Consider the following 22,873-nt stretch of genomic DNA (forward strand, 5'->3'; position numbering starts at 1 on the left):
AAAAAAGGGAGTGGTGATGAATAATGTTGACGTACATCATTTGGCACATGTGCAATGTGTTTGTTGGATCACCTCCCTAGAGTTGGAATTGCAGGTCAATTTATAGCTTTGATAGATACTGTCTAGTTGCCCTCTACTAGCCTGTACTCCCATCAGCATCATAACATTCAAGTTCCAGTTTCAGTGAACTATTTGGACAAGGGCTTGGACGTTCATACAAGGTCGCGCTGTCTGCTGCGGCATTGCTTTTTTAATCATAAACGGTCTACTTGCCCATTGACAGAAGATAATGTTTTAAAATTACGATCATACCCTATCCTGGATCCATACAGCCATTTATTTATTTATTTTATACATTTATTTATTTTTATAAATTTATTTATTTATTTTTGGCTGCATTGGGTCTTCTTTGCTGCGTGCGGGCTTTCTCTAGTTGTGGCAAGCGGGGGCTACTCTTCATTTCAGTGCACGGGCTTCTCATTGCAGTGGCTTCTCTTGTTGAGGAGCACGGGCTCTAGGCGCGTGGGCTCCAGTAGTTGCAGCACATGGGCTCAGTAGTTGTGCCTCGCAGGCTTTAGAGCGCAGGCTCAGTAGTTGTGGCGCACGGGCTTAGTTGCTCCGCAGCATGTGGGATCTTCCCAGACCGGGGCTCGAACCCGTGTCCCCTGCATTGGCAGGCGGATTCTTAACCACTGCGCCACCAGGGAAGTCCCATACAGCCATTTACGATGGAACATTTAGCTCAGTGTCAAGGATAGTACTTACAGGTGTTACATTTGTGTATCATTTAGGACGCTTTTGGGAGCAAGTGACAAATACTCTGTTAAAGAGGGACAGACCAGAGCTTCTCAACTTTAATGTGCGGAAGAATCACCTGAGGGTCTAGTTAACGGGCAGCTTCTGATTTAGCAGGTCCAGGGTGGGTCCAGCAGGTCCTGAGATGCTGCATTTCTGACAAGCTCCCAGGTGAGGCTGACGCTGGAGGTCCACAGACCACACTTTGAGTAGCCAAAGCATAAACCACATAGACATTCATCTTCTCCTCCTGCAGAAGTCTGCAGGTGGGTGACTCCAGGATGAAGCCAGCAGCTTTGAGGAGGCGGGACTGTATTTTGGCCTGTTGCTGCCTCCCTTGCCGCCCCCTCCCCCATCAGTTACAAGTGGCTGCAGCCACCGTGTGGCTCGCCCTCCTCTCACTTAGAGAGGAAATCTCTCCCAGAACCTTCATCCTCCGCTACCCCACAAGCATGCTTTGTTTTGAATCTCAGTGATGGGTCAATGCTTTAGGGGAATGAGATTGCATGCTTGTCAAAACCAGTCATGATTCACCCCCTTGGGTGACATTTGACGTTTCCTCATTAGCAAGGAAGAAGGGAAACAGGCTTGTGGCTGCTGTGCTATGTTATCTCACTTAGTTCTCCCACGCAATAACCTTATTATCCCCATTCAAGACTGAGGAGACAGCTGTAAGAGGTAAGTGACTTGCCCAGGGTCATACAGTTATCAGAGGCAGAGGTAGGGCTCACGCCCGCCACCAGTACTCTTAGTAACTCTTAGTTACTGTGCTGCTCTGCTTCCCAACAGGTATGACAATCGGTGCCGGAGCCTGAGCAAGGCGCAGGTGGCCCAGAAGCTGGCCAAAGACCCCAAGCCTGCCATCCGCTTCCACCTGGAGGGGGAGGCGCCAGCCTTCCAGGACTTGGTGTATGGCTGGAATCGGCACGAGGTGGCCAGTGTGGAGGGGGACCCAGTCATCCTGAAGAGCGACGGCTTCCCCACCTACCACCTGGCCTGCGTGGTGGACGACCACCACATGGGCATCAGCCACGTGCTGCGGGGCTCCGAGTGGCTGGTCTCCACCTCCAAGCATCTGCTCCTCTACCAGGCCCTGGGCTGGCAGCCCCCGCACTTTGCCCACCTGCCCCTGCTCCTCAACAGGGATGGCAGCAAGCTGTCCAAGAGGCAAGGGGACATCTTCCTGGAGCATTTTGCTGCCGCCGGCTTCCTGCCGGATGCCTTGCTCGATATCATCACCAACTGCGGCTCGGGGTTTGCAGGTACCCACTCCCCAAGAGGTCCTGGTGGGACCATAGCAGTGAAGAGCCGGGGCCTTGGGTCAGGCCGCCTGGCCTTCAGTCCCAGCTGTGCCGCCCACTGGCCATGTGATCTTACACAAGTTCCTTCTCTTATTTGACAAGTGTTTATTGAGCCAGACACCGTGTTACGTGCTTGGGGCTACGATGGTGAACAAGGTAGATGGAATCCCTGCCCTCAAGGATCTAATGATCTGTGACCCTCCGTTGCCTCATCTGTAGAATGGGCTAGGTGTCTACCTCACAGGGTTAAGTTAGGGTTCACTGAGCTCCTGACTGAGGGGCACCAGCACAGTATCTGCCACAGAATAGCCCGGAAATGACAGGTCCTGTGATTATTGTAATTACATCATCAATAGCAGTACAAGTAGGTACTCTGACGGTATTATTACTGGTATTACTATGACCCTAGTTTATTCCAAGCTGACCAAAGACTTAGGGCCCACATCTTGATGGTGCACAAAATAGGATGACCTTTTGGAGGGGGAACGATTTCTGAACACGTGGCCAGAGTCTGCTTCCTGCTTTTTCTGCCCGTGTCTCATTTAAGCCTTAAAATATCCTTGAGGGGTATTTATTATCCCCACTGTTTGTTAGAAGCTTGCAAGGCTCAGAGAGATTGAGTGACTTGCCGAAGTCACACAGCTAGTGAGGGCCGTGGCAGAGGCTCAAGCCTAACCAGGATGCCCACTGACTGCGTGGGATGGGGCCACTGCTCGTGAGAAGCAGCTCGTGGCTCAGCTCTTCTCACTCTGGCTGCACCTTGGAATCCACCAGGAAGCTTGTAAAATACAGTCCTGCTCAGACCCCATCCAAGAGTGGGGCGCACTATGCACATAAGTCGAGTCAGGATCCCTGGGGCGCAGCCAGGCAGTGAGCAGGCTCTTCTTGCAGCTCGTGTCTTTGAGGGCAGTGAGGGTTGATTTAGCCGGATTGTTTTCAAGCTTTTTTTTCTTTAGTGACAGAACCCTTTCTGCAAATGAAAGCTCACTCGGGCCCTTGATACATAAAATAACTAGAAGTCGACTCTGTTCGGGCAGCCTCCCTTGTGATTGACAGTGGAATGGCCGGCTGGGGGGTGGGTGCTGAGCAGCGGGGCCTGCCTCACTTGCAGAGAACCGGATGGGCAGGACCTTGCCAGAGCTGATCACACAGTTTGACCTGACCCGGGTCACCTGCCACTCGGCCCTGCTGGACCTGGAGAAGCTCCCAGAATTCAACAGGTGAGCGGGGAATCTGGAGCACCCCCAGGAGAAAAGGGCTCACCGACTGATGCTGGGTCCCCACGGTGGAAGGTCTAGTGGGCTCTGGAGTCACACACACTTGATTTTGACTATGGGCTCAGGTGTCTAGTGCCATGTGACCACAGGTAAGTCACCTAACCTCCTCAAGCCTCTGTTTTCTCTTCTCTAAAATGGGGCTAATAACAGAACTCACCTTAGGCGATTGGTCAGTTAAATTAAGCCTCAAAACTATTTTGCGCATAGAAAGTGCTCAGTAAAATGGCAGGTACGGTTTTTGTAGTCACCATTATTCCTGTTCAGCCCCTCCCCAACCCAGCCAACACAGTAACTGAGTGCTGTCTCATGGCGTCTGTTTTACATTTCAAGTAGTTCTTCCCTGCGAAACCTCCAGCCACAGTTACAGTTTGGATCACTGTTGCCATGTCTCAGGCTAAGGGCATTGGACGGAAAGCCAGAAGACAGGTCCGTACTTAGGGGCCAGGGACTCTTTGATGCCCTCTCTTGAGCCTTGGCTTGGGGGCAGGCTCTTCTCGGTGCCTTACGGCATGAGCCCAGGGGATTCACATCGACTGCGCGTGTGACAAGGATGTTACTTCATGTACTTCCCGTATCAGACCTAAGGTCAGTTGTATGATTTTGCCCTATTGTGCATATGAGGAGAGCAAGATGTCAGGAAGTTGAATAACCAGCCCAAGTTCAAGTTCACACAGTAATGGTGAGCATCTTTTTTTTTAAATTATTTTTATTTTATTTATTTATTTTTGGCTGCGTTGGGTCTTCGTTGCGGTGCGTGGGCTTCTCGTTGCGGTGGCTTCTCGTTGTGGGGCACGGGCTCTAGGTGCATGGGCTTCAGTAGTTGTGGCACACAGGCTCAGTAGTTGCGGCTCATGGGCTCTAGAGCACAGGCTCAGTAGTTGTGGCGCACAGGCTTAGTTGCTCCACGGCATGTGGGATCTTCCCGGGATTGACAGGGATCGAACTCCTGTCCCCTGCGTTGGCAGGCGGATTCTTAACCACTGTGAGTGGGCATCTCTTGAGTGGGGCATTCAGGAGCAAACAGCGTGCACATTGAATGCGGCCTGTTCTCTACCTTTCTTATCATGGAGAAAGCGATATCCCTGGGAGAAGTGGAGTCAGAACAGGGGAGATACTTTGTGACCCATTCAGTCCTCAAAGCATGAGGGGGAGCCAGAGGGAGACAGCAGTGGGCTTTTGCTTGGGATAGATGCCCTCAGTTTTTGTGCAGCCGAAGCTGTTCTCTTTAGTTGTTTCTGTAATCAAGCCACTGCTATGATTACTTCAGTGACAGTCGTAAGGACGGTAGTTGTCACAGCTGTACTAGTGATGTGGTGGAGATAGTGATAGTAACGAACACTTATCTAGCACTCGCTACGTCCCAGGCCAGGGACTATCTCAAGCCTGATGTCTTTCTTCCCACTGTCTCATCTAACTACTAAGGAGATCCTAGAAACAGTTTCAGTACCAATTGCATGTGATTTCTCTCCATTCGTTTTAGAAAGTGATGTTTTTGGGCCAGTGAGTGCTCCAGATTGCTTCCCAGACGGTCTCATCCTTCCACCCTCTGTTCAGACTCCCTGCCCGTCTCCAACTGCCGGGTGTGGCAGTAACGCAGGCCTTGTGCTCAGTGCTTTACAGACAGCTCCTCGTTTGCCCAGCGCCCTGTGAGGGAGGCCCCGTTGTTCCCACAGTAACAGACGAGCACCCTGAGCTCCGAATGGTTGTGTAAGTTGCTGCAGACCTCTGGCAAAGCTGGCTTCACCCACAGGCCTGTGCAATCTCAGAGCCCATGAGATGATCACCAGTCTCTTGCTGCCTGCCTTTCTTCTATGTCAGGGACAGGGGGCCAAGCGCCTACGGAATGGCCCTTGGCCCCTCACTGCTCGCTTTCTTGGGTCCCTCCAGTCCTGCTGGGGACAGGGTGAGGGCAGCCCAGAGACAGGACTGGCAGGGCCTGGTTTGAGGCTTGGAGTCTTAGAGGCTTTGCTGCTTCTGAAGGAGGGAACAAGGCAGTTAGAAGAATTCTGAAAAGGGAAAAATTTAACCTGACAGGAAGACTTGAGCTTTTTAACTGTGAGCCGTGAATTCAGAGAACTCTGCCGTCTGGACGTGGCTTTGAATCCTAGAAATCCATATTCTCGACGTCTGCCCTTTTGCTCCAGAGCCCCATGCTTCGAACTCTGCGAGGAGGCAGGCACCCCCGGGTTCTGCTTTGTAAACTCAGGTGCCTTTCGAGGCCAGGCAGGTAGCTCAGAGGAGGGCGGCGGGCCAGGTGGGAGGCCCTGGGGAGCAGAGGGATGGGCAGAGCTTTGGCACCCTCCTCTCTGCTCCAGCTGGAAGGTGTCATTCTTCAAACCCCACCCACTCCCCTGAGGAAGAGGGTTGTCTGGGCTGGAGATGCCCGTGGCAGGACGGTCCCTTGGCTTCCCCGGCAGGCTCCACCTCTGCCGGCTGGTGAGCGATGAGACCCAGAGATGCCAGCTGGTGGGGAAGCTGCAGTCTCTCGTGGAGGAGGCATTCGGGAGCCAGCTGCAAGACAGGCATGTGCTGGACGCAGCCTATGTGGAGAGGATCATCCTGCTGAGACAGGTGTGGTGTCAGGAGCTCGGGAGGGCCCAGGGAGCGGGTGGCGCCCCACTCTTCCCCCTCCCGCTGCGTCAGAGCCCCATCCCAGTGCGTTCAGTGACCGCCTCTTCCCCCAGGGCCACATTTGCCGCCTGCAGGATTTGATCTCCCCAGCGTACTCCTACCTGTGGACTCGCCCTGCTGTGGGTCGAGCGCAGCTGGGCGCCGTCTCGGAGAAGGTGGACATCATTGCCAAGCGTGTGCTGGGGTGAGTGTCCGCAGGCTGAGTTCAGGGTTCTGCACCTCCCTTCCCTCTCTCCCCACCAGGGCCCCCTTCACTCCAGGGCTCGGCTGTCAGGCGTGCAGTACAACCCCAGAGCTAGCGAGAGGTTCTCGGTGAGACGATCCTCACGGCTCTCTTGGTGGAAGGGCTGACCCTGAGGAGCCCGGGCTCTCCCGGGAAGAGGCGGTGGTCTGGCACTGGGATCGGACCCACCTGGGTTCCGTTCCCGCCCCACCCCTCGCTGGCCCAATTAGTTCACCTGCCCAGGGGACTTCGATCTGTCCAAGTGACTGCACGTCCTTGAGCTTCCATTTCCTCACCTATAGGGTGGAGATGATACTAGATCTTATTTTAACAGTAGCAGAACTCTCCAAATTATGAGGGCACAAAGCGCAACCAAAACGGACTTAAGCAAGGGGGGGAATGATTGGTGTATGTAATTGCAGAGGCTAGGAGAAGGGCCAACTTGAGGTCCAGCTTAAAGCAGGGGCCAAAAATATGGCACCAAGACCTAATTTCTCCCTCTGTCCCTTTGACTTTCTCCCCCACACTCCTCCACGCCCGCTACTCCTTCTGCAGGGGTTCTGTATTGGGTAGATGGAGCGTGGGATGCCCTGCCAGACAAGACAAGCGCCTTTCTCCCTTACCTGCATCCAGAGCAGGCAGTTTGGGCTGAAGAGCTTTCTCCACATCTCCAGGGTCCTGTCATCCCTGGGTTTTGCTCTTGTCCCCATGGTCCGTGGTGGCTCACAATTCAGCCAGAGGAGGAAGGAGGAAAGGGAGAGGGGGACGGGATACTCCTCCCGCTTAGGGACTTGACTTAAAAGTGACACACTTGTTTCCACCCGCATCCCGCTGGCCCGAACGCCTGTCTTACGGCCACTCCAAGCTACAAGGGAGTCTGGAAAATGTAGTTTTTACCTTGGGGGCCAGGTGCCCATCTGAAAATTGTGTCAGTACACATGAGAGGGAGAAAGGATACCGGGGGTCAAAAGCAGCCTCTCTCACAGTCTCCACTGTGGTGGTAAGACAGCAAAACCTTAGCCTCCGGCTCCAGCTGTGTCCTGAGATTCACTCTGATGGGGCCTGATTGGCCTGGTTTTTCTGTCTCCGAACTAGTCACTGAGGCCTGGAGAATGCAATGTGCTGACCGGCTTAGGTTAGGTCATACGTGGGACCCTGAGTGCCCCCCCCGCCCCAGCCAAAGCACATGGGCTGAGGATGGAGCCGGGTAGTTCCACAGGGAGAGTTAGGGCCTGTGGAGAGAGTTATAAAGATTAAATTAGATAATAATAGCAAACACTCGTGTGGGTTTGCTTACACATGTGCCTACAAAGTGCTGTGTTATATATCATATACGTTAGATGTGTACACGGATATGTGTGCATGCTATGTGTGTGTGTATACACTTGAATTCAGAGCGACCTAATAAAGGAACTACTATTGTTAGCCCCATTTTAACAGGTGAGGAAATCAAGGCACAAAGAGGTTAAGTAACTTGTCTAAAATAATACAGCTAGTAAATCGAAGGAGCAGGAATTGAGACTCAAGCTGGCTGGGGCGAGAGACCGTATGTCCAATCATATTCTCTATTGTTTATCCTTGGTGTAAAGTACTTGGACAGCCCCTGATAACAAGCAGTCATCACAAGTCTTCCCTCCTACTCAGCCCCCAACAGAAAGGCAGTCCCAAACAGCAGTTTCCTTTGTGAAATGTCTGTGTATTCAAGGAAATGTGTATACAACTCCATTCTTCCAATTTAAAACTTAATTGTTATTAATACATTCAAACCTCTTGAACCTCTAGGTTTAAAACCTAGAAATTATTTTAAAAGGTATATATCAGGAGTCCCATTTTTAATCCTTGTCCCCTGTCTGCCCCATTCCAGAACCCTCTCTGGATGTTACTACTATTCATAATTATATCTGAATAATCCTTATCTTTCAGCTTTTTTACACAAAAGGTACAATACAGGGAATTCTCTGGTGGTCCAGTGGTTAGGACTCAGTGCTTTCACTGCCAAGGGCCTGGGTTCAGTCCCTGATGGGCAACTAAGATCCTGCAAGCCGAGCAGTGTGGCCAAAAAAAAAAAAAAAAAAAAAGTACGATACAATAACACTGTTGTCTTTGGGTGGGATTTTTGTTTTATTTTTATTTTTTTAGTGAAGTATAGTTGATTTATAATATTATGTTAGTTTCAAATGTACAACATAGTGATTCAGTATTTTTATAGATTATACTTCATTTAAAGTTTACAAAATAATGGCTGTATTTCCCTAAGTGTCTTTCTGTGTTTTTTTGCTTGTTTGTCTGTTTGCTTTTCCCTTAACAGTTTATCTTTAGATCTGTCCAGGGCTTAGAAGAGCATCCTCATTCTTTTCTCAGCTACAGCTATTCCCTTTTTATACCACTTTACCATGATTTATATAATTCACCTCCTATTGATGGACATTTGGAATGCTTCCAAATTTTGTGGTTACAAACAATCACAGTGAGTAACCTTGAATAGACATCATTAAGCACCCTTACAAGTAAATCTCCAGGATAAATTCCCAAGAGGTATTATTAATAATAATACTCCCTTAATTTAGGACATTCCACATGAGGCTGTTAGTTCTAGTTCACTGGGCTAATGTCTTACCTCCCCACCCCTGCCATGGGATTAGATTTTAGAAACCCTCTGGGGCTCCCACTGAAGGCAGGAAAGCTGACGCCCAAATATTTAGAAGCTGCCGGATCTCTGGAAGTCCCTCTGTGCCCACGCCAAGGCCTGGACCAGCTCTAACATGTCCTGGCTGCCAGTGTTGGCTGCCTGGGGCCTGTCACTCTTTCACCAGCTCCTTGGCAGCCTGCTTCCCCACAGTGACATTGAGGAGTGTGTTTGTTTTTTCCCCACATTACATTTTTGGTTTTTTTTGAAGTATAGTTGATTTACAATGTGCTAATTTCTGCTGTATAGCAAAGTGATTCAGTTATACATATTCTTTTCCATAGTCTTTTCCATTATGGTTTATCACAGGATATTGACTATAGTTTCCTGTGCTCTGTGGTAGGACCTTGTTGTTTATCCATTTTATATATAATGGTTTGCATCTGCTAGTCCTAAACTCCCAACCCTTCCCTCCCCCAACCCCGCCCACCCTTGGCAAGCACAGGTCTGTTCTCTATGTCTGTGAGTCTGTTTCTGGTTCGTAGATATGTTCCTTTGTGTCATATTTTAGATTCCACATGTAAGTGATATCATACGGTATTTGTCTCTTTCTGACTTACTTCACTTCGTATGATAATCTCTAGGTCCATCCATGTTGCTGCTAACCACATTACATTTTATATTTTCAGTATTTCCTCTTCTCCATTTCATAAATAGCAGCAATCATGTGGTCCGGTTTTAAGATGCAATACGAATGATTATGTTTCTCAAATTGAAACTGAATTGCTCAAGTGCTGGAGTGAGTAAGGAAATCTGCATTAAAAGGCTCTTTGTTCCAATTCCTCATGAACCCAGTCCCTGAGCCGGTAGCCTTCCACACTGAGCCGATGTGGGGAATGGAGTGTCTGGGCCCTTTTGGGAGCAGGTGGTGTCAGAGGTGGCGTCGAGGATCGTCTGCACTAGTGAAGATCTCCAGCCTCGGTCCCTCTTCCGTGTGGAATGACTCCCCCTTCCCTGCTCCCGTCTCTTGCTCTAACTCAGAATCAGGGCTGGGATGAAGTTTTTGCAAGTCCTGCTCTGACTAATTGGGGACTTTCTCTTGAGCTCAAACATGCTTTGGGGAGAGGGTCTCAGCTGGACTGCCAGGAAAGTGGGGAATGGTTGCTGGCCTGTTGTAGTTCCTTAAGTGTTTCATTTGTGGGCAAAGAATGGTTGTAGCAAGTTGGAGGCTGGGGTCTCCTGATTTCCTTCTTTCTGCTCTTCTCTGCTACATCCCCCAGAAGTCTTGAAGCTGTGTTTCAGATCATTTCCCAGAGGGCTTCATTCTTCCATCCTATGTGTAACCCAATCCTAAGTTTCTTTTTAGATCCTCTTGCAATGTCTCTGAGCTCTTGGATGTAATAAATATTAGCTAATATTTAACTTTTTAGTGAAATATAAGAGCTCATACTTTCAAGTACTTACCATCTGTTCAGGCAATGTACTTAGTGCTTTACAAGTTTTAACTTAGCCCCACCATAGCCCTGTGAGGTGCAGACACTATTATTATTCCCACTTTACAGGTGAGAAAACTGAGGCATGAAGATTACATGACACAGGTAGTAATCAGTAAATCCTCTTATGGTGTCCTCTTAGTTTCCCTATCTTATGCCCACTTGCTTGGATTCTCTGTGTTTGTAGTCTCTTGGTTGGTGTTTCTTCCCCAGCTAGGATGGGGATGGGGGTAGTAGATATCCCCCCACCCCCAAGGCAGGCTTGAACATTGGTTGTGCTGTTGATGTATATTGTAGCTGATGGATGATCTTCTGAAGTCCTCCCTTCCACCCACTTGTCACTGGCCCATGCTGGCCCCTTACAGACTGGCCCTCTTCTAGGCTTTTAGAAGGACCCGGTATGAGTTTAACTCAGGACATGCTGAACGGAGAACTGAAGAAGCTGTCAGAAGGTCTGGAAGGCACCAAACACAGTAACGTGATGAAGCTCCTCCGAGTGGCCCTCAGTGGACAGCTGGTGAGGCGGGTGGTGGGACTGTGCCCTGGAGCCCTCATTTATCCACTCAGCTAACATTCACTGGCAGCACTAAGCTCAGTCTGGGGGCTGCAAAGAGGAATGAAACGTGACCACCCCCTTCATTCAGTCATTCAACAGATAGTACTTCCTGAGTACCTACCATGTGTAAGCACCACGCTAGGTACAGTGGATACGGTAGTGAGTGAAACACATGTGCTCCCTGCCTTCATGGAGCTGGCAGTTGACTGGGGCTGTTGGACATACCAACCCAGCAAGAGCAGGCTTCTGGGACCCATCCTTAGAAATTAAAGCCCATAAACTGCAAACTCTGCTCCTTGGGATGCAGGCAGCAGTGCTGGGGTTGGCCTAGGGTGTAACTTCTGCAGACCAAGGCTGGGTGTTCATTCCTCAGGCATCTTAAGGCAATGTTTTCTCTTTTTGTTCTTAGCAAGGACCTCCTGTAGCTGAGATGATGTTGTCCTTGGGACCAAAGGAAGTGCGGGAACGAATACAGAAGGTGCTTTCCAGCTAGAGAGAAGGTGTGCAGGACAGCAGAGGTGGCCACAGGAACTGTACTCGTGGGACCTGCCCTCAGAGGGGAGGAGCAGGAGGCTTGGGGCCCATCGGAAGCTTGTGGAAGGAACCAAGAATGGACACAGAGCCTCTGGGTGCACAGGTGCATTTATGGCTCCACGCCAGGCCCATCCTTATCAGTTGGCCAGGGTCACCCAGCCCCCCCTCACCTCCCTGACGCTGGAAAGGAAGGCCTCACGTATGGTTCTGACACCACAGTACACAGCAGAGGTTAGGAGCTGGCTCACTGAACAGTCACAGCTCATGTTTTAGTCTGCTCGGGCTGCCATGAAAAAATATCACAGAATGGTGGCTTAAATAACAGAAAATGATTTTCTCACAGTTGTGGAGGCCAGCAGTCCAAGATCAAGGTGTTGGCAGGTTTCGTTTCTCCTGAGGCCTTGCTCCTTGGTTTGCAGACGGCTGCCTTTTTGCTGTCTCCTCACATGGCCTTCCCTCTGTGTGTGCCCTCGGTATCTCTGTCCAAAGGCCCTCTTAAGAGGACACCAGTCAGATTGCGTTAAGGCCCACCCTCACGGCCCAGTTTGAACTTACTCATTTCTTTAAAGGCCCTGTCTGCAAATTTGGTCACATTCTGAGGTACGGAGAGGTTAGGGCTTCACATGTGAGTTTTGAGGGGAACACAACTCAGCCCATGCATAACAGCTTGGCAGCAGCCTGGACTCCTGGGTCCCAGTTCTCGGGCCCAGTTTGACTTTGGTTTTTCGTTTTGTTCTATTTTTTAATAAATTTATTTATTTTGGGCTGTGTTGGGTCTTGGTTGCTGCGCACAGGCTTTCTCTAGTTGCGGCGAGCGGGGGCTACTCTTCGTTGTGGTGTACAGGCTTCTCATCGCAGTGGCTTCTCTTGTTGTGGAGCACGGGCTCTAGGCACATGGGCTTCAGTAGTTGTGGCACGTGGGCTCAGTAGTTGTGGCTTGTGGGCTCAGTAGTTGTGGCACGCAGGCTTAGTTGCTCCATGGCATGTGGGATCTTCCTGGACCAGGGCTCAAACCCATGTCCCCTGCATTGGCAGGTGAATTCTCAATGACTGCGCCACCAGGGAAGCCCCCAGTTTGAGTTTGGAGCAATGACTGACAAGCTGGGCTGAACTGGCTTGTTAGACTTTCTTTGGGGCTTATATATAGGAAAGAACCCACACATATGCCCAGGGGGAACACTTAACGTTTTATACTGCTCTTTGTCCTTGGGCTTGGGGCAGCCTGTATCTCCCTTCCCTAACGGTTGTCACTTCCTCTTTTCCAGTTCTCCAGACCTGGTCCTTGGACTGGAGACCTCTACGCTGCCTGTTTTGCATCTTTTTCTTCATATTCGCCTCCTTCTTCCACCCATCATTTGTAAATCACTGTCTGTGGGTTTCTGAAATGAGATGTTTTTCTTGGGGTGAATAGGAATAGCTGAAGTGAAAGGAGGATGGTGGCTGGCTACAAAGACGCCTACACGGCTTCTGGGCTTCCCCTTTGTAGCCCCCAGTCATCGCTACCTCCTGGCATTCACACTGAATAGGGCTGACTTCTGTGTGGTGTGTCATGGCTTCCATGTTGTTCTCTTGGATCCCTTACTCTGTGGGAAGCCAGCTTCCACACTGTGAAGACAGACAGACAAGGATGGGAGGCCTTTTGACAACATCAGTATGAATGGGCCATCTTGGAAGTCAGTCTTCCAGCCCCAGTCAAGCCTTCAGATGACTGCAATGCTGGCTGATATTTGACTGCAGCGTTCTTTTTTTTTTTTTTTTTTTAATTGGAGTATAGTTGCTTTACAATGTTGTGTTTGTTTCTGCTGTACAGCAAAGTGAATCAGCCACACGTATACATATATTCCCCTCTTCCTTGGATTTCCTTCCCATTTAGGTCACCACAGAGCATTGAGTAGAGTTCCCTGTACTATACAGTAGGTTCTCGTTAGTTATCTGTTTTATACATACGTAGCGTATATGTGTCAATCCCAATCTCCCAATCCATCTCACCCCCTCTTCCCCCTTAGTATCTATATGTTTGTTCTCTATATCTCTGTCTCTGCTTTGCAAATAAGTTCATCTATAGCATTTTTCTAGATTCCACATATGTGTTAATATACAATATTTGTTTTTCTCTTTCTGACTTACTTCACTCTGTATGAAAGTCTCTAGGAACATCCACGTCTCTGCAAATGGCACAATTTCGTTCCGTTTTATGGCTGAGTAATATTCCATTGTATATATGTACCACATCTTCTTTAGCCATTCCTCTGTTGATGGACATTTAGGTTACTTCCATGTCCTGGCTACTGTAAATAGTGCTGACTGCAGCCTTCTTGAAAGATCCTGAGCCAGAACCACTAAGCAAAGTTGCTCCTGAATTTTAGACACACAGTTATGAGATAATAAATATTTATTGTTTAAAGCCACTTAGCTCTGGGATAATTTGTTACCCAGCAAGAGATTGCTAATACACTGTCCTTGTCCAGGGGAATAGGGAAAGGGGATTAAAGAACTTGCTGAGTTTCACAGAGACCTAATCCTTGCTTGAAAAGTACGTCAGATAAAGTTCGTTGATGGCAAGCAGTGGAAACCAGTTCTGCCTAACTTAGGTTTATTGGAGACTTTAAGTTTATGGGAGTTTAAATTTGTGAGAAAGTCATAGAATCTATGGGAAAGCCAAAGAACCAGGTCTTGGAAAAGACAGGAGCCAGGGAAGCTCTGAGCATGCAGGCAGCAGGAGCTCATGACCAGTCTTGTCTGTGTTCTTCAGTGGGAACACATGAACTCTTAACTATTTTTTGTTGTGGTTTCTCTGTATTATTTCCCCTTCAGTTTTGGATGATTCAGCTAAAGATTCAGATTCTAAGAAGAGAGTGTCTGGTTGGGCTAACTGAGGTCATGTTACCATTCCTCAGCCAGGAATATATCCAATGGAGGAAAAGTTCCCAAGGAGAAGTAGGGTGCTTTTTCCAGAAGAAGGGGCAATGGCAGAAACAACAGGTGTCGTGCCAAAAGGGACACAGAATAATAATGCTTGCAATTTATTGTGCGTTCACATGAGCCTCAACCACTTCTGGGTTTCAAATTATGCTTGTAAGGGACTTCCCTGGTGGTGCAGTGGCTAAGACTCCACACTCCCAATGCAGGGGCCCTGGGTTTGACCCCTGGTCGGAGAACTAGATCCTGTGTTCATGCCGCAACTGAGAGTCTGTATGCTGCAACTAAGACCCGGCGCAACCAAAATAAATAAATATTTTTTTAAAAAATTATGCTGGTAAACACTTTAGTTCATCATCTCTTTAAACCTTCATAACCCCATGAGACAGGCATTATTATTATAGTTGTTGTTTCTGTGTTTTAGATAGGGAGACTGAGGCTCAGAAAAGTTGATCAGCTCTTCTGAGGTTTTAGTATGAGGCTTATGACAACCCAGAGTCCAACCTCAACTCTTGTCACTCTGAGTGACATCAGAGCCTCCGATTCTAAGACATTAAGTATGCTACAAGAAACTCTAGGGCTTCCCTGGTGGCGCAGTGGTTGAGAATCTGCCTGCCAGTGCAGGTGACACGGGTTCGAGCCCTGGTCTGGGAAGATCCCACATGCCGCGGAGCAACTAGGCCCATGAGCCACAACTACTGAGCCTGCGCGTCTGGAGCCTGTGCTCCACAACAAGAGAGGCCGTGATAGTGAGAGGCCCGCGCACCGTGATGAAGAGTGGTCCCCGCTTGCCACAACTAGGGGAAGCCCTCGCACAGAAACGAAGACCCAACACAGCAAAAATAAATAAATTAATTAATAAACTCCTACCCCCAACATCTAAAAAAAAAAAAAAAGAAAAAGAAACTCTAGCTCTTGGTTAGGGAATCTGACTGTTTTAACAAAATGAGTGATCAAATTGCTGAGTCAGTAAAGCTGTGGCCACTTCCTCGGTTGGAGTGAGTTGTCTGAGAAGCAGCATGTATCCTCTGCTCTGGGGTTTTGCTCAGGATCAGAAGGAATGCACAGTTTAAATAACCTCAAGTCCGTCCCCCAGTGTTTTTTCAGAGTATAGTGAAGTGAAGGCCATAGAGGCCAACTGTCTAGACTCAAAAACTGGTTCTGCCACTTATTGTGTGACTTCTGTAGCTCAGTTTCCTCATCTGTTAAAATGGGGATAACAGTCGTATCTGTCTCAACAAATTGTAAGAATCAAAATAGATGACATATGTAAAGTTCTTAGAACAGTGCCTGCCACTCAACAAATGTTATCAGTTACCATCATCTTCATCACCAGTATTTTCATCCTTAGAGATGCGGATCTTGGTTGCAACACATAGAAACATGCTCAGGCTAACTTAAACCATGAAAGTAATTTACTGAAGATTTAGGACCCACAGATCCCAAGGGCAGGACTCCCAGCTGGGCCTTACAAGAGACTGGAATCTGTACCCAAAAACCTATTAGGACCCAACACACTCACCTTTATCCCTCTGAAACTGCAGTTTCTTTTTTTTTTTTTAGAAATAGTGAGTTTATCAGATTCATAGGATAAAAGTCGATATACAAAAACCAATCATATTTCTACATGTTAAGCCTTAAACAATTGAAGATTGAAATTTACATGTTCAATAGCACACAGGAAAAGAAATACAGTTATAAGACTAACAAAAATGTGCAGGATGTGAAACTGCAGTTTCTAACCTTCGTCTCTGTCTGGGTGTCTGCTCCTCTCATCTTTCTTCTGCAGGCTGGCTTTCTCTTATCTCTGCAGCTGTTGAACAACTGCCCCAGCCCTAAAGCTGAATCATCTCCCCTCTACTACACTGCCAATTCAATAACTAGTATTCCATGTCCAAAATCCCAGGAAAGAATCTGATTGGCCTAGCTTGGGTCAGCTGTCTACCCCTGGTCCAATCAACTGTGGCCAGTGGGAGAGAGTCATGTAAGCAATCATGGCTGCAGGAGACCCACTCTAGTGATGGAGAGGGCCGTTCCTCGCCCTGAGCATATTCTCTTTCCATGGAGTTTAGAGTATACCCTTGCCAGAAAATTACTATTTTTCTGTAGGCAACTTTGGAATCTCATTCATATTGCCTTTATCCTAGCTTTTTTCCTCATAATGCTTATTACTATATGAAATTACATAGTGTATTTGTACATTTTTATTGTCTGTCTTACTCTAAAGAAGATAAGATTGAGACAGGCAATAAGTTTTTCTTATTCTTGGTTGTAACCATAGCACCTGACACATTGTCTGACACATAGTAGGGAGTCAGGTAAAGCTCTCATGAGGAAAAAAATGTTTGAGGCCTTCATCAGTCAGATCAGTTTCTTCAGACGTGGCAATTATCAGCTGATCTAACTCTACCAGATTCCAGCAGTTTCCCAGTTTCGCTTTCATTGACTGGGGAATCACGTCTCTTTTTGCAAGATTTGCAGTTGTTGTTAGCTATCTGATCTATTGCCTGTAAATTGCACTAAATCCAGCTATCTGTGAGAAACTGACTTTTGACAAAGACTTTGAAGAGTGAGATAGATGGAATACTTCAATATAGAGGGGTGTTTAGTGGGACCTAAATTAGAAATTGTCTAATTGATTAAATATGTTTGTCTTATGATGAAATTCCCTAACTTCCCAGGGACCAGGATAATAAATACTTAGAAAATGAGGACTTCCTGGGTGAGAGCAGAACTCAGAGAGGGTAGTTCATGCGTTCATGTTCATAGATATCAGAGGACTTTACAGATGAAGTGACCTTTGAACTGGGTTCTGAGGGATGAGTAGGAGTTTCCAGATCAATGGGGGTTGGAAGGTATTCCAAACAAAAAGATGAAAAAGAATTTCACCAAGTTGGGTGGAGCCAAGGGTAGGAGTTGAGGGAGTGGGAGAAGTAGCTGAGAAACCAGGCAGAGGGAAATCCAAACAGCCCTTCTTTGCCAGGTTAAGGGTATCAAGGTGCCATCTGATGCAAATAGCAAAACATCCAGATTCAAACCAGCCTGAAAAGGAAGATTTAGTATCCCACAAAGCAGGAAGTTCGGGGGTATGGCAGGCTGTGGGGTTGGTTAATTAAGCGTTCAGTGACCTCAGTGAGGACTTAGGGTCTTTCCATCTCTTTGTTCTATTGGCCCCAGCATCAGCAACAGCCTTGGGTTGGTTCTCTCTGCTCACAATTGTCTGCCTAAAGGGCTCGGGCCTCTCTGCACTTCATGTTGTCAGAGAGGGCGTGACTTTCTGTGTCTCTCTCCCTGAAAGCAAGGCAACTTTTCTCCAGCACCCTCCCCTTCGTGACTTCCCCATTCTTCAACCCATCCCTTCGGGGAAGTGGGCCGGAGAGTCCCCATAGATCAGTCAGACCCAGACCTGGGGGCGGGGCCCGCTCTTCCCTGGGTTCCTGGACAAAGTGGTGGTCCGTTAGCGAAGACATGAGTTGGGTCTTCATGAAGTGGAAGGTGAGGAGCCACTGAAATGCTTTTAAGTAGGGAAGTGACAAGATCAGATTTGTGTTTTTTTAAAAGGTCATTCCGGCAGCTTTGCTGAAGAGAGATTTGAGCAGGGCTGGCCCAGGAGCGGGGAGCCCTGGTAGGAAAATGAGACATGAAAGAGGGAAACACGATAAAGCCGTGTTTCATCCTCACAGCCTGACCACCCCCGCCCAAACCCATCTACCTTTCCTGCTTCCCTTCACTCATTCCTGCCACACCAGACCCCTTCTCTGGTCTCCCGCCATGTAAGCCTTTCCTTTGTGCCGCTATTCTGTCTGGAATACTCTTGTCCATATGCTCTTCTGCCCTTTTGCCTGGTCATCTCTCTCTCAGCCTTCAGATTTTTTTTTTTAAATTTTTTGGCTGCGCTGGGTCTTCATTGCTATGCGGGCTTTCTCTACTTGTGGTGAGCAGGGGCTACTCTTTGTTGCAGTACACGGGCTTCTCATTGCAGTGGCTTCTCTTGTTGCGGAGCACGGGCTCTAGACACGTGGGCTTCAGTAATTGTGGCACGTGGGCTCAGTAGTTATGGCTTGTGGGCTCTAGAGCGCAGGCTCAGTAGTTGTGGCACACGGGCTTAGTTGTTCTGTGGCATGTGGGATCTTCCCGGACCAAGACTCGAACCCGTGTCCCCTGCATTGGCAGGCGGATTCTTAACCACTGCGCCACCAGGGAAGTCCCCAGCCTTCAGATCGTTGCTCCACTATCTCCTCTTCAGGAAAGCCTCTGACTCCCCCCAGTAGCTCTCCTTTCTCTGCTATTAATCATCAGCACCCTATTCTTTTCCATGGCATGCAGTCAGAATTGATTGCATAAATAACTGTGAAGGTAATTAGTTCTGCAGTTATTTGCTAGTGTCAGATTATAAAGTCTACGAGAACAGGGACCTCATCTGTCTTGCCTACCACTGGACCCCCAGTGCTGAGAATGGTGCCTGTTCACATGGTAGGTGCCCAGTCAGTATTGTTGAGTGAAAGGCCAGACGTGCACCTGATTGGATCAGATGGTCAGGGTGAGCAGTCAAGTGCACAGTCACTATGTTTAGTTAGGGTACTGTTTTGCAGTATTCAGGAACTTCACATCATTTGTGGTTACTATTTTCATTAGTGAATTACAGGATATGCATTTATTTATTTATTTATTTATTTGCGGTACGCGGGCCTCTCACTGTTGCGGCCTCTCCCGTTGTGGAGCACAGGCTCCGGATGCGCGGGCTCAGCGGCCATGGCTCATGGGCCTAGCTGCTCTGCGGCATGTGGGATCCTCCTGGACCGGGCCACGAACTCGTGTCCCCTGCATCGGCAGGCGGACTCTCAACCACTGCGCCACCAGGGAAGCCCCAGGATATGCATTTTTTAAAATATAGAAGGCTGTAGAAGCTTGGCTTGGCACTCATTAAACTCATTATCACGCCCTGGGGATCTCCAGCTTAGCCTTCATATCTGGGCAAAATGTTGGGGTCCCAGCCCAGGCCCCAGGCCCGAGTGCCCTCCCCTCTGCCCCCTACCACCCCTCCCCCAACCCTGATTGCAGTAGGACAGCCCAGCCCAGGAGGGGGCAGCCTTCTCTATCTAGAGAACTCCTCTTGTCTTGATTTCGGAGAGGCAGTAGTGAGTGGTGGCGTGAAGCGAGATCTTAACTCCCTGCCCAGGAATTGAACCTGTGTAGCCTGGATAAAAACCAGGAATCCTAGCCACCACACCCTCTGGCTCTTGTCCCCAGTGAAAAATGCATTTCTCACAGAGGCAAGAGCTGTAAAAACAGGTACAAAGTTTATTATTAGAGACATAGCACAACACAAGTGGGAGAGCACACAGAGAAACAGTTTGTTAAGACAGAAGCAAGGCAGAGATGCCCCCAGAGAGAAAGGGTGTGGGCGTCCTCCCGAATGACAAGGCATGCAGTAAAGAGGCGGTTAGGTCATTTATATAGAGCAGTTCTTCCAGGTCTTTGTTTACCTTTGGCCAATTACCTGGTTTCTTTTTCCACACCTGACGCCCTAGGACCCTCCCTAACGTGTGTGCACAACTTTTTTCCAAGATGGATTCCAGCCCAGGGGCCTATGGATCGGCCTTAGTATCACATATTACGGGGTGGTGCCCCCTCCTTTTTGACCCCCAAGGAGCCCTTCTGTGCATGGGCAATGTTTCCCTTGCCCCAAGGATGGGAAATGTATGAACTCTTGATCTTTTAACAGGGTTTAGTCCCACTGTGTCCCTGCCATAAAAATGTGCAGTGTCTGACAGATGTAGAGAACAAACGTAAGGACACCAAGGGGGGAAAGTGGCGGGGACGGGTGGTGGTGGTGGTGTGATGAATTGGGAGATTGGGATTGACATATCTACACTAATATGTATTGAATGGATAACTAATAAGAACCTGCTGTATAAAAAAATAAAATTCAAAAATTCAAAAAAGAAATGTCCGGGCTTCCCTGGTGGCGCAGTGGTTGAGAGTCCGCCTGCCGATGCAGAGAATGCGGGTTCGTACCCCTGTGCGGGAAGATCCCACATGCCGCGGAGCGGCTGGGTCCGTGAGCCATGGCCGCTGAGCCTGTGCATCCCGAGCCTGTGCTCCGCAACGGGAGAGGCCACAGCAGTGAGAGGCCCACGTACCACAAAAAAAAAAAAAAAAAAAAAAAGAAATGTCCAATGTCTGGTTATTTACCCAATTTCTGTTGCTGGTTTTTATATCAAGGTGCAGATTCTGAAATATAGACAGGAGTCCGTTCATAAATATGAAGTCCTGGAGCCCGTTTGTCTCTTGCTTCAGGAAACGTAAACAGCGGGCTGGTAATGATGCATGTCTACCCTGGAGCCCATCTTCTCCTCACCCCAGGAGGTGTGAACAGGAGGCCAGTTGTAAATGCCTAGCCTGGAGCCCATCTATCTCCTGCCTCAGTCTGAGTCTATTCAGTCCTGTCTTCATTCATCCATTTGACAAACACCTACTCTGTGCCAGGCCCTGTGAGGCCTGAAGGTGTGGAGAAATTAGACAAAGCCTTGTTCATTGTGGGGGCTAAGTCCCCAGATTTTTGTTCCTTCCTTCACTCAGTGCCTTAAGCTTTTAAAAATAAGGGCTTCCCTGGTGGTGCAGTCATTAAGAACCTGCCTGCCAACACGAGGGACACGGGTTCGAGCCCTGGTCCGGGGAAGATCCCACATGCCGTGGAGCAACTAAGCCTGTGCGCCACAACTACTGAGCCCGCGCTCTGGAGCCCACGTGCCACAACTACTGAAGACCGCGCTCTGCCACAGGAGAAGCCACTGCAGTGAGAAGCCCTCGCACTGCAACCAAGAGTGGCCCCCTCTCGCTGCAACTAGAGAAAGCCCGCGTGCAGCAACGAAGACCCAATGCAGCCAAAAATAAAAATAAATAAATTTATTAAAAATAAATAACTAAATAAAACACAAATAAACAAAAGATAAGGCTCCTGCCTCAAAGAGATCACAGTCTCATAGGTGACTAATAATCACAAAAATGCAAGTGTGGAGAAGGTGGTGGAGGAGCAAGCAAAGGGATACAGGGATATGGGTATCCTTGGGTGTGGGGAGCCAGTCAGGAAATGCCTGCGTGACAAGGAGTTGGACTGTTGTTTTCTGCTTTTAATTTCAGAGAATTTTAATTTTCACTGAATTTTAATTTCAGTGAATAATTTTTTAGTATAAGTGTGTCCCATGCAATATTATACTAAAAAAGTTATTTATAATTGTGTAGGGGTGGCCAAAATGGGTGAATGTTATCAAAAGGTACAAACTTTGAGTTACAAAATAGGTAAGTCCTGGGGATGCAATGTACAGCATGGTGATTCTAGTTAACAATAATGCACTATATATTTGAAGGTTGCTAAGAGAGTAGATTTTAGAAGTTCTCATAAGAAAAAAAAAATTTTATAATGATGGGTAGTGTTGGATACTAACAAGACATATTGTGGTGATCATTTTGCAAGACACAAATATCAAATCATGTACACCTGAAACTAATACAACATTATATGTTAATTATATCTCAGTTTTTAAAAATTATTTGTTGTTTGTCTGAAATTCTGATTTAACTGGGCTTCCTGTATCTTTACTAGCTAAATCTGGCAGCCCAACCCTGAGGTAGTTTGACAGACAACAGAGGCAGGATGTTCCAGGCTGAGGGAACAGAACAGGCAAAAAGATACGCAGTGGGAAAGAAGGAATCAGAGGTACAGTTAGCTCCCATCTGGTGCTTAGAGCTGGGTAAGGAGGGTCAGAGGATTCAGTTTCCACCAATGATTATTTTGTGCCTATTAAGTGCCAGAAGTTCGATGAATTAGATAGACATCTCCCCTGCTTATGAAAGCTCATCGTCCAGAAAGGAGAGAGAGACGGCGGGCCACACAGATGACATAGGAAAGGAAATAGAAAGCAGAGGGGAGCTTGGGCAGGAAGGGCTGCACAAACACGCAAGAGGGGGCCTAGGAAGGCCTCGTGGGGGTGACAGCATTATTTGGTCTGAAACCAAAGCCTATGCACCCAACCACTACACTGAACTCCCAAACCACTTCCTTACAGCCCACTTATTTTTTTTTTAACATCTTTATTGGAGTATAATTGCTTTACAATGTGTGTTAGTTTCTGCTGTTTAACAAAGTGAATCAGCTATATGTGTACATAAATCCCCATATCTCCTCCTTCTTGCGTCTCCCTCCCTATGCCATCCCTCTAGGTGGACACAAATCACTGAGCTGATCTCCCTATTTGGTAGTGTATATATGTCCATGCCACTCTCTCACTTCGTCCCAGCTTACCCTTCCCCCTCCCCGTGTCCTCAAGTCCATTCTCTACGTCTGTGTGTTTATTCCTGTCCTGCCCCTAGGTTCTTCAGAACCAGTTTTGGTTTTTTTTTTAGATTCTATATATATGTGTTAGCATACGGTATTTGTTTTTCTCTTTCTGACTTCACTCTGTATGACAGTCTCTAGGTCCATCCACCTCAATACACGCCAACTTATTCTTTAACC

The 22,873-nt window shown here is 48.1% G+C and overlaps 1 protein-coding gene across 4 annotated transcripts in view; it reads left to right on the plus strand.

Moving 5' to 3' along the window:
* EARS2 (glutamyl-tRNA synthetase 2, mitochondrial) overlaps positions 1 to 21,850 on the plus strand; it is a 29,170-nt gene extending 7,320 nt beyond the window's left edge. The window contains exons 4-10 of one of the 4 annotated variants that reach the window (XR_014296019.1): positions 1,585 to 2,057; positions 3,208 to 3,316; positions 5,791 to 5,944; positions 6,058 to 6,188; positions 10,728 to 10,863; positions 11,312 to 11,539; positions 12,702 to 14,874. Coding sequence is in view for 3 of the 4 variants with exons in the window: in XM_082643793.1 (XP_082499919.1) it covers positions 1,585 to 2,057; positions 3,208 to 3,316; positions 5,791 to 5,944; positions 6,058 to 6,188; positions 10,728 to 10,863; positions 11,312 to 11,395 (1,087 nt within the window). In the remaining variant the exon portion in view is untranslated. Of the gene's footprint in view, positions 1 to 1,584; positions 2,058 to 3,207; positions 3,317 to 5,790; positions 5,945 to 6,057; positions 6,189 to 8,535; positions 8,894 to 10,727; positions 10,864 to 11,311; positions 12,203 to 12,701; positions 14,875 to 20,580 lie in introns of those variants that run through there. The other 3 variants (XM_082643793.1, XM_082643795.1, XM_082643794.1) reach the window with 3 other exon arrangements.
* Positions 21,851 to 22,873: the final 1,023 nt, after the last annotated feature.

This window comes from Mesoplodon mirus, assembly GCF_964341445.2.
Source record: "Mesoplodon mirus genome assembly, chromosome: 15".
Lineage (NCBI taxonomy): Eukaryota > Metazoa > Chordata > Mammalia > Artiodactyla > Ziphiidae > Mesoplodon > Mesoplodon mirus.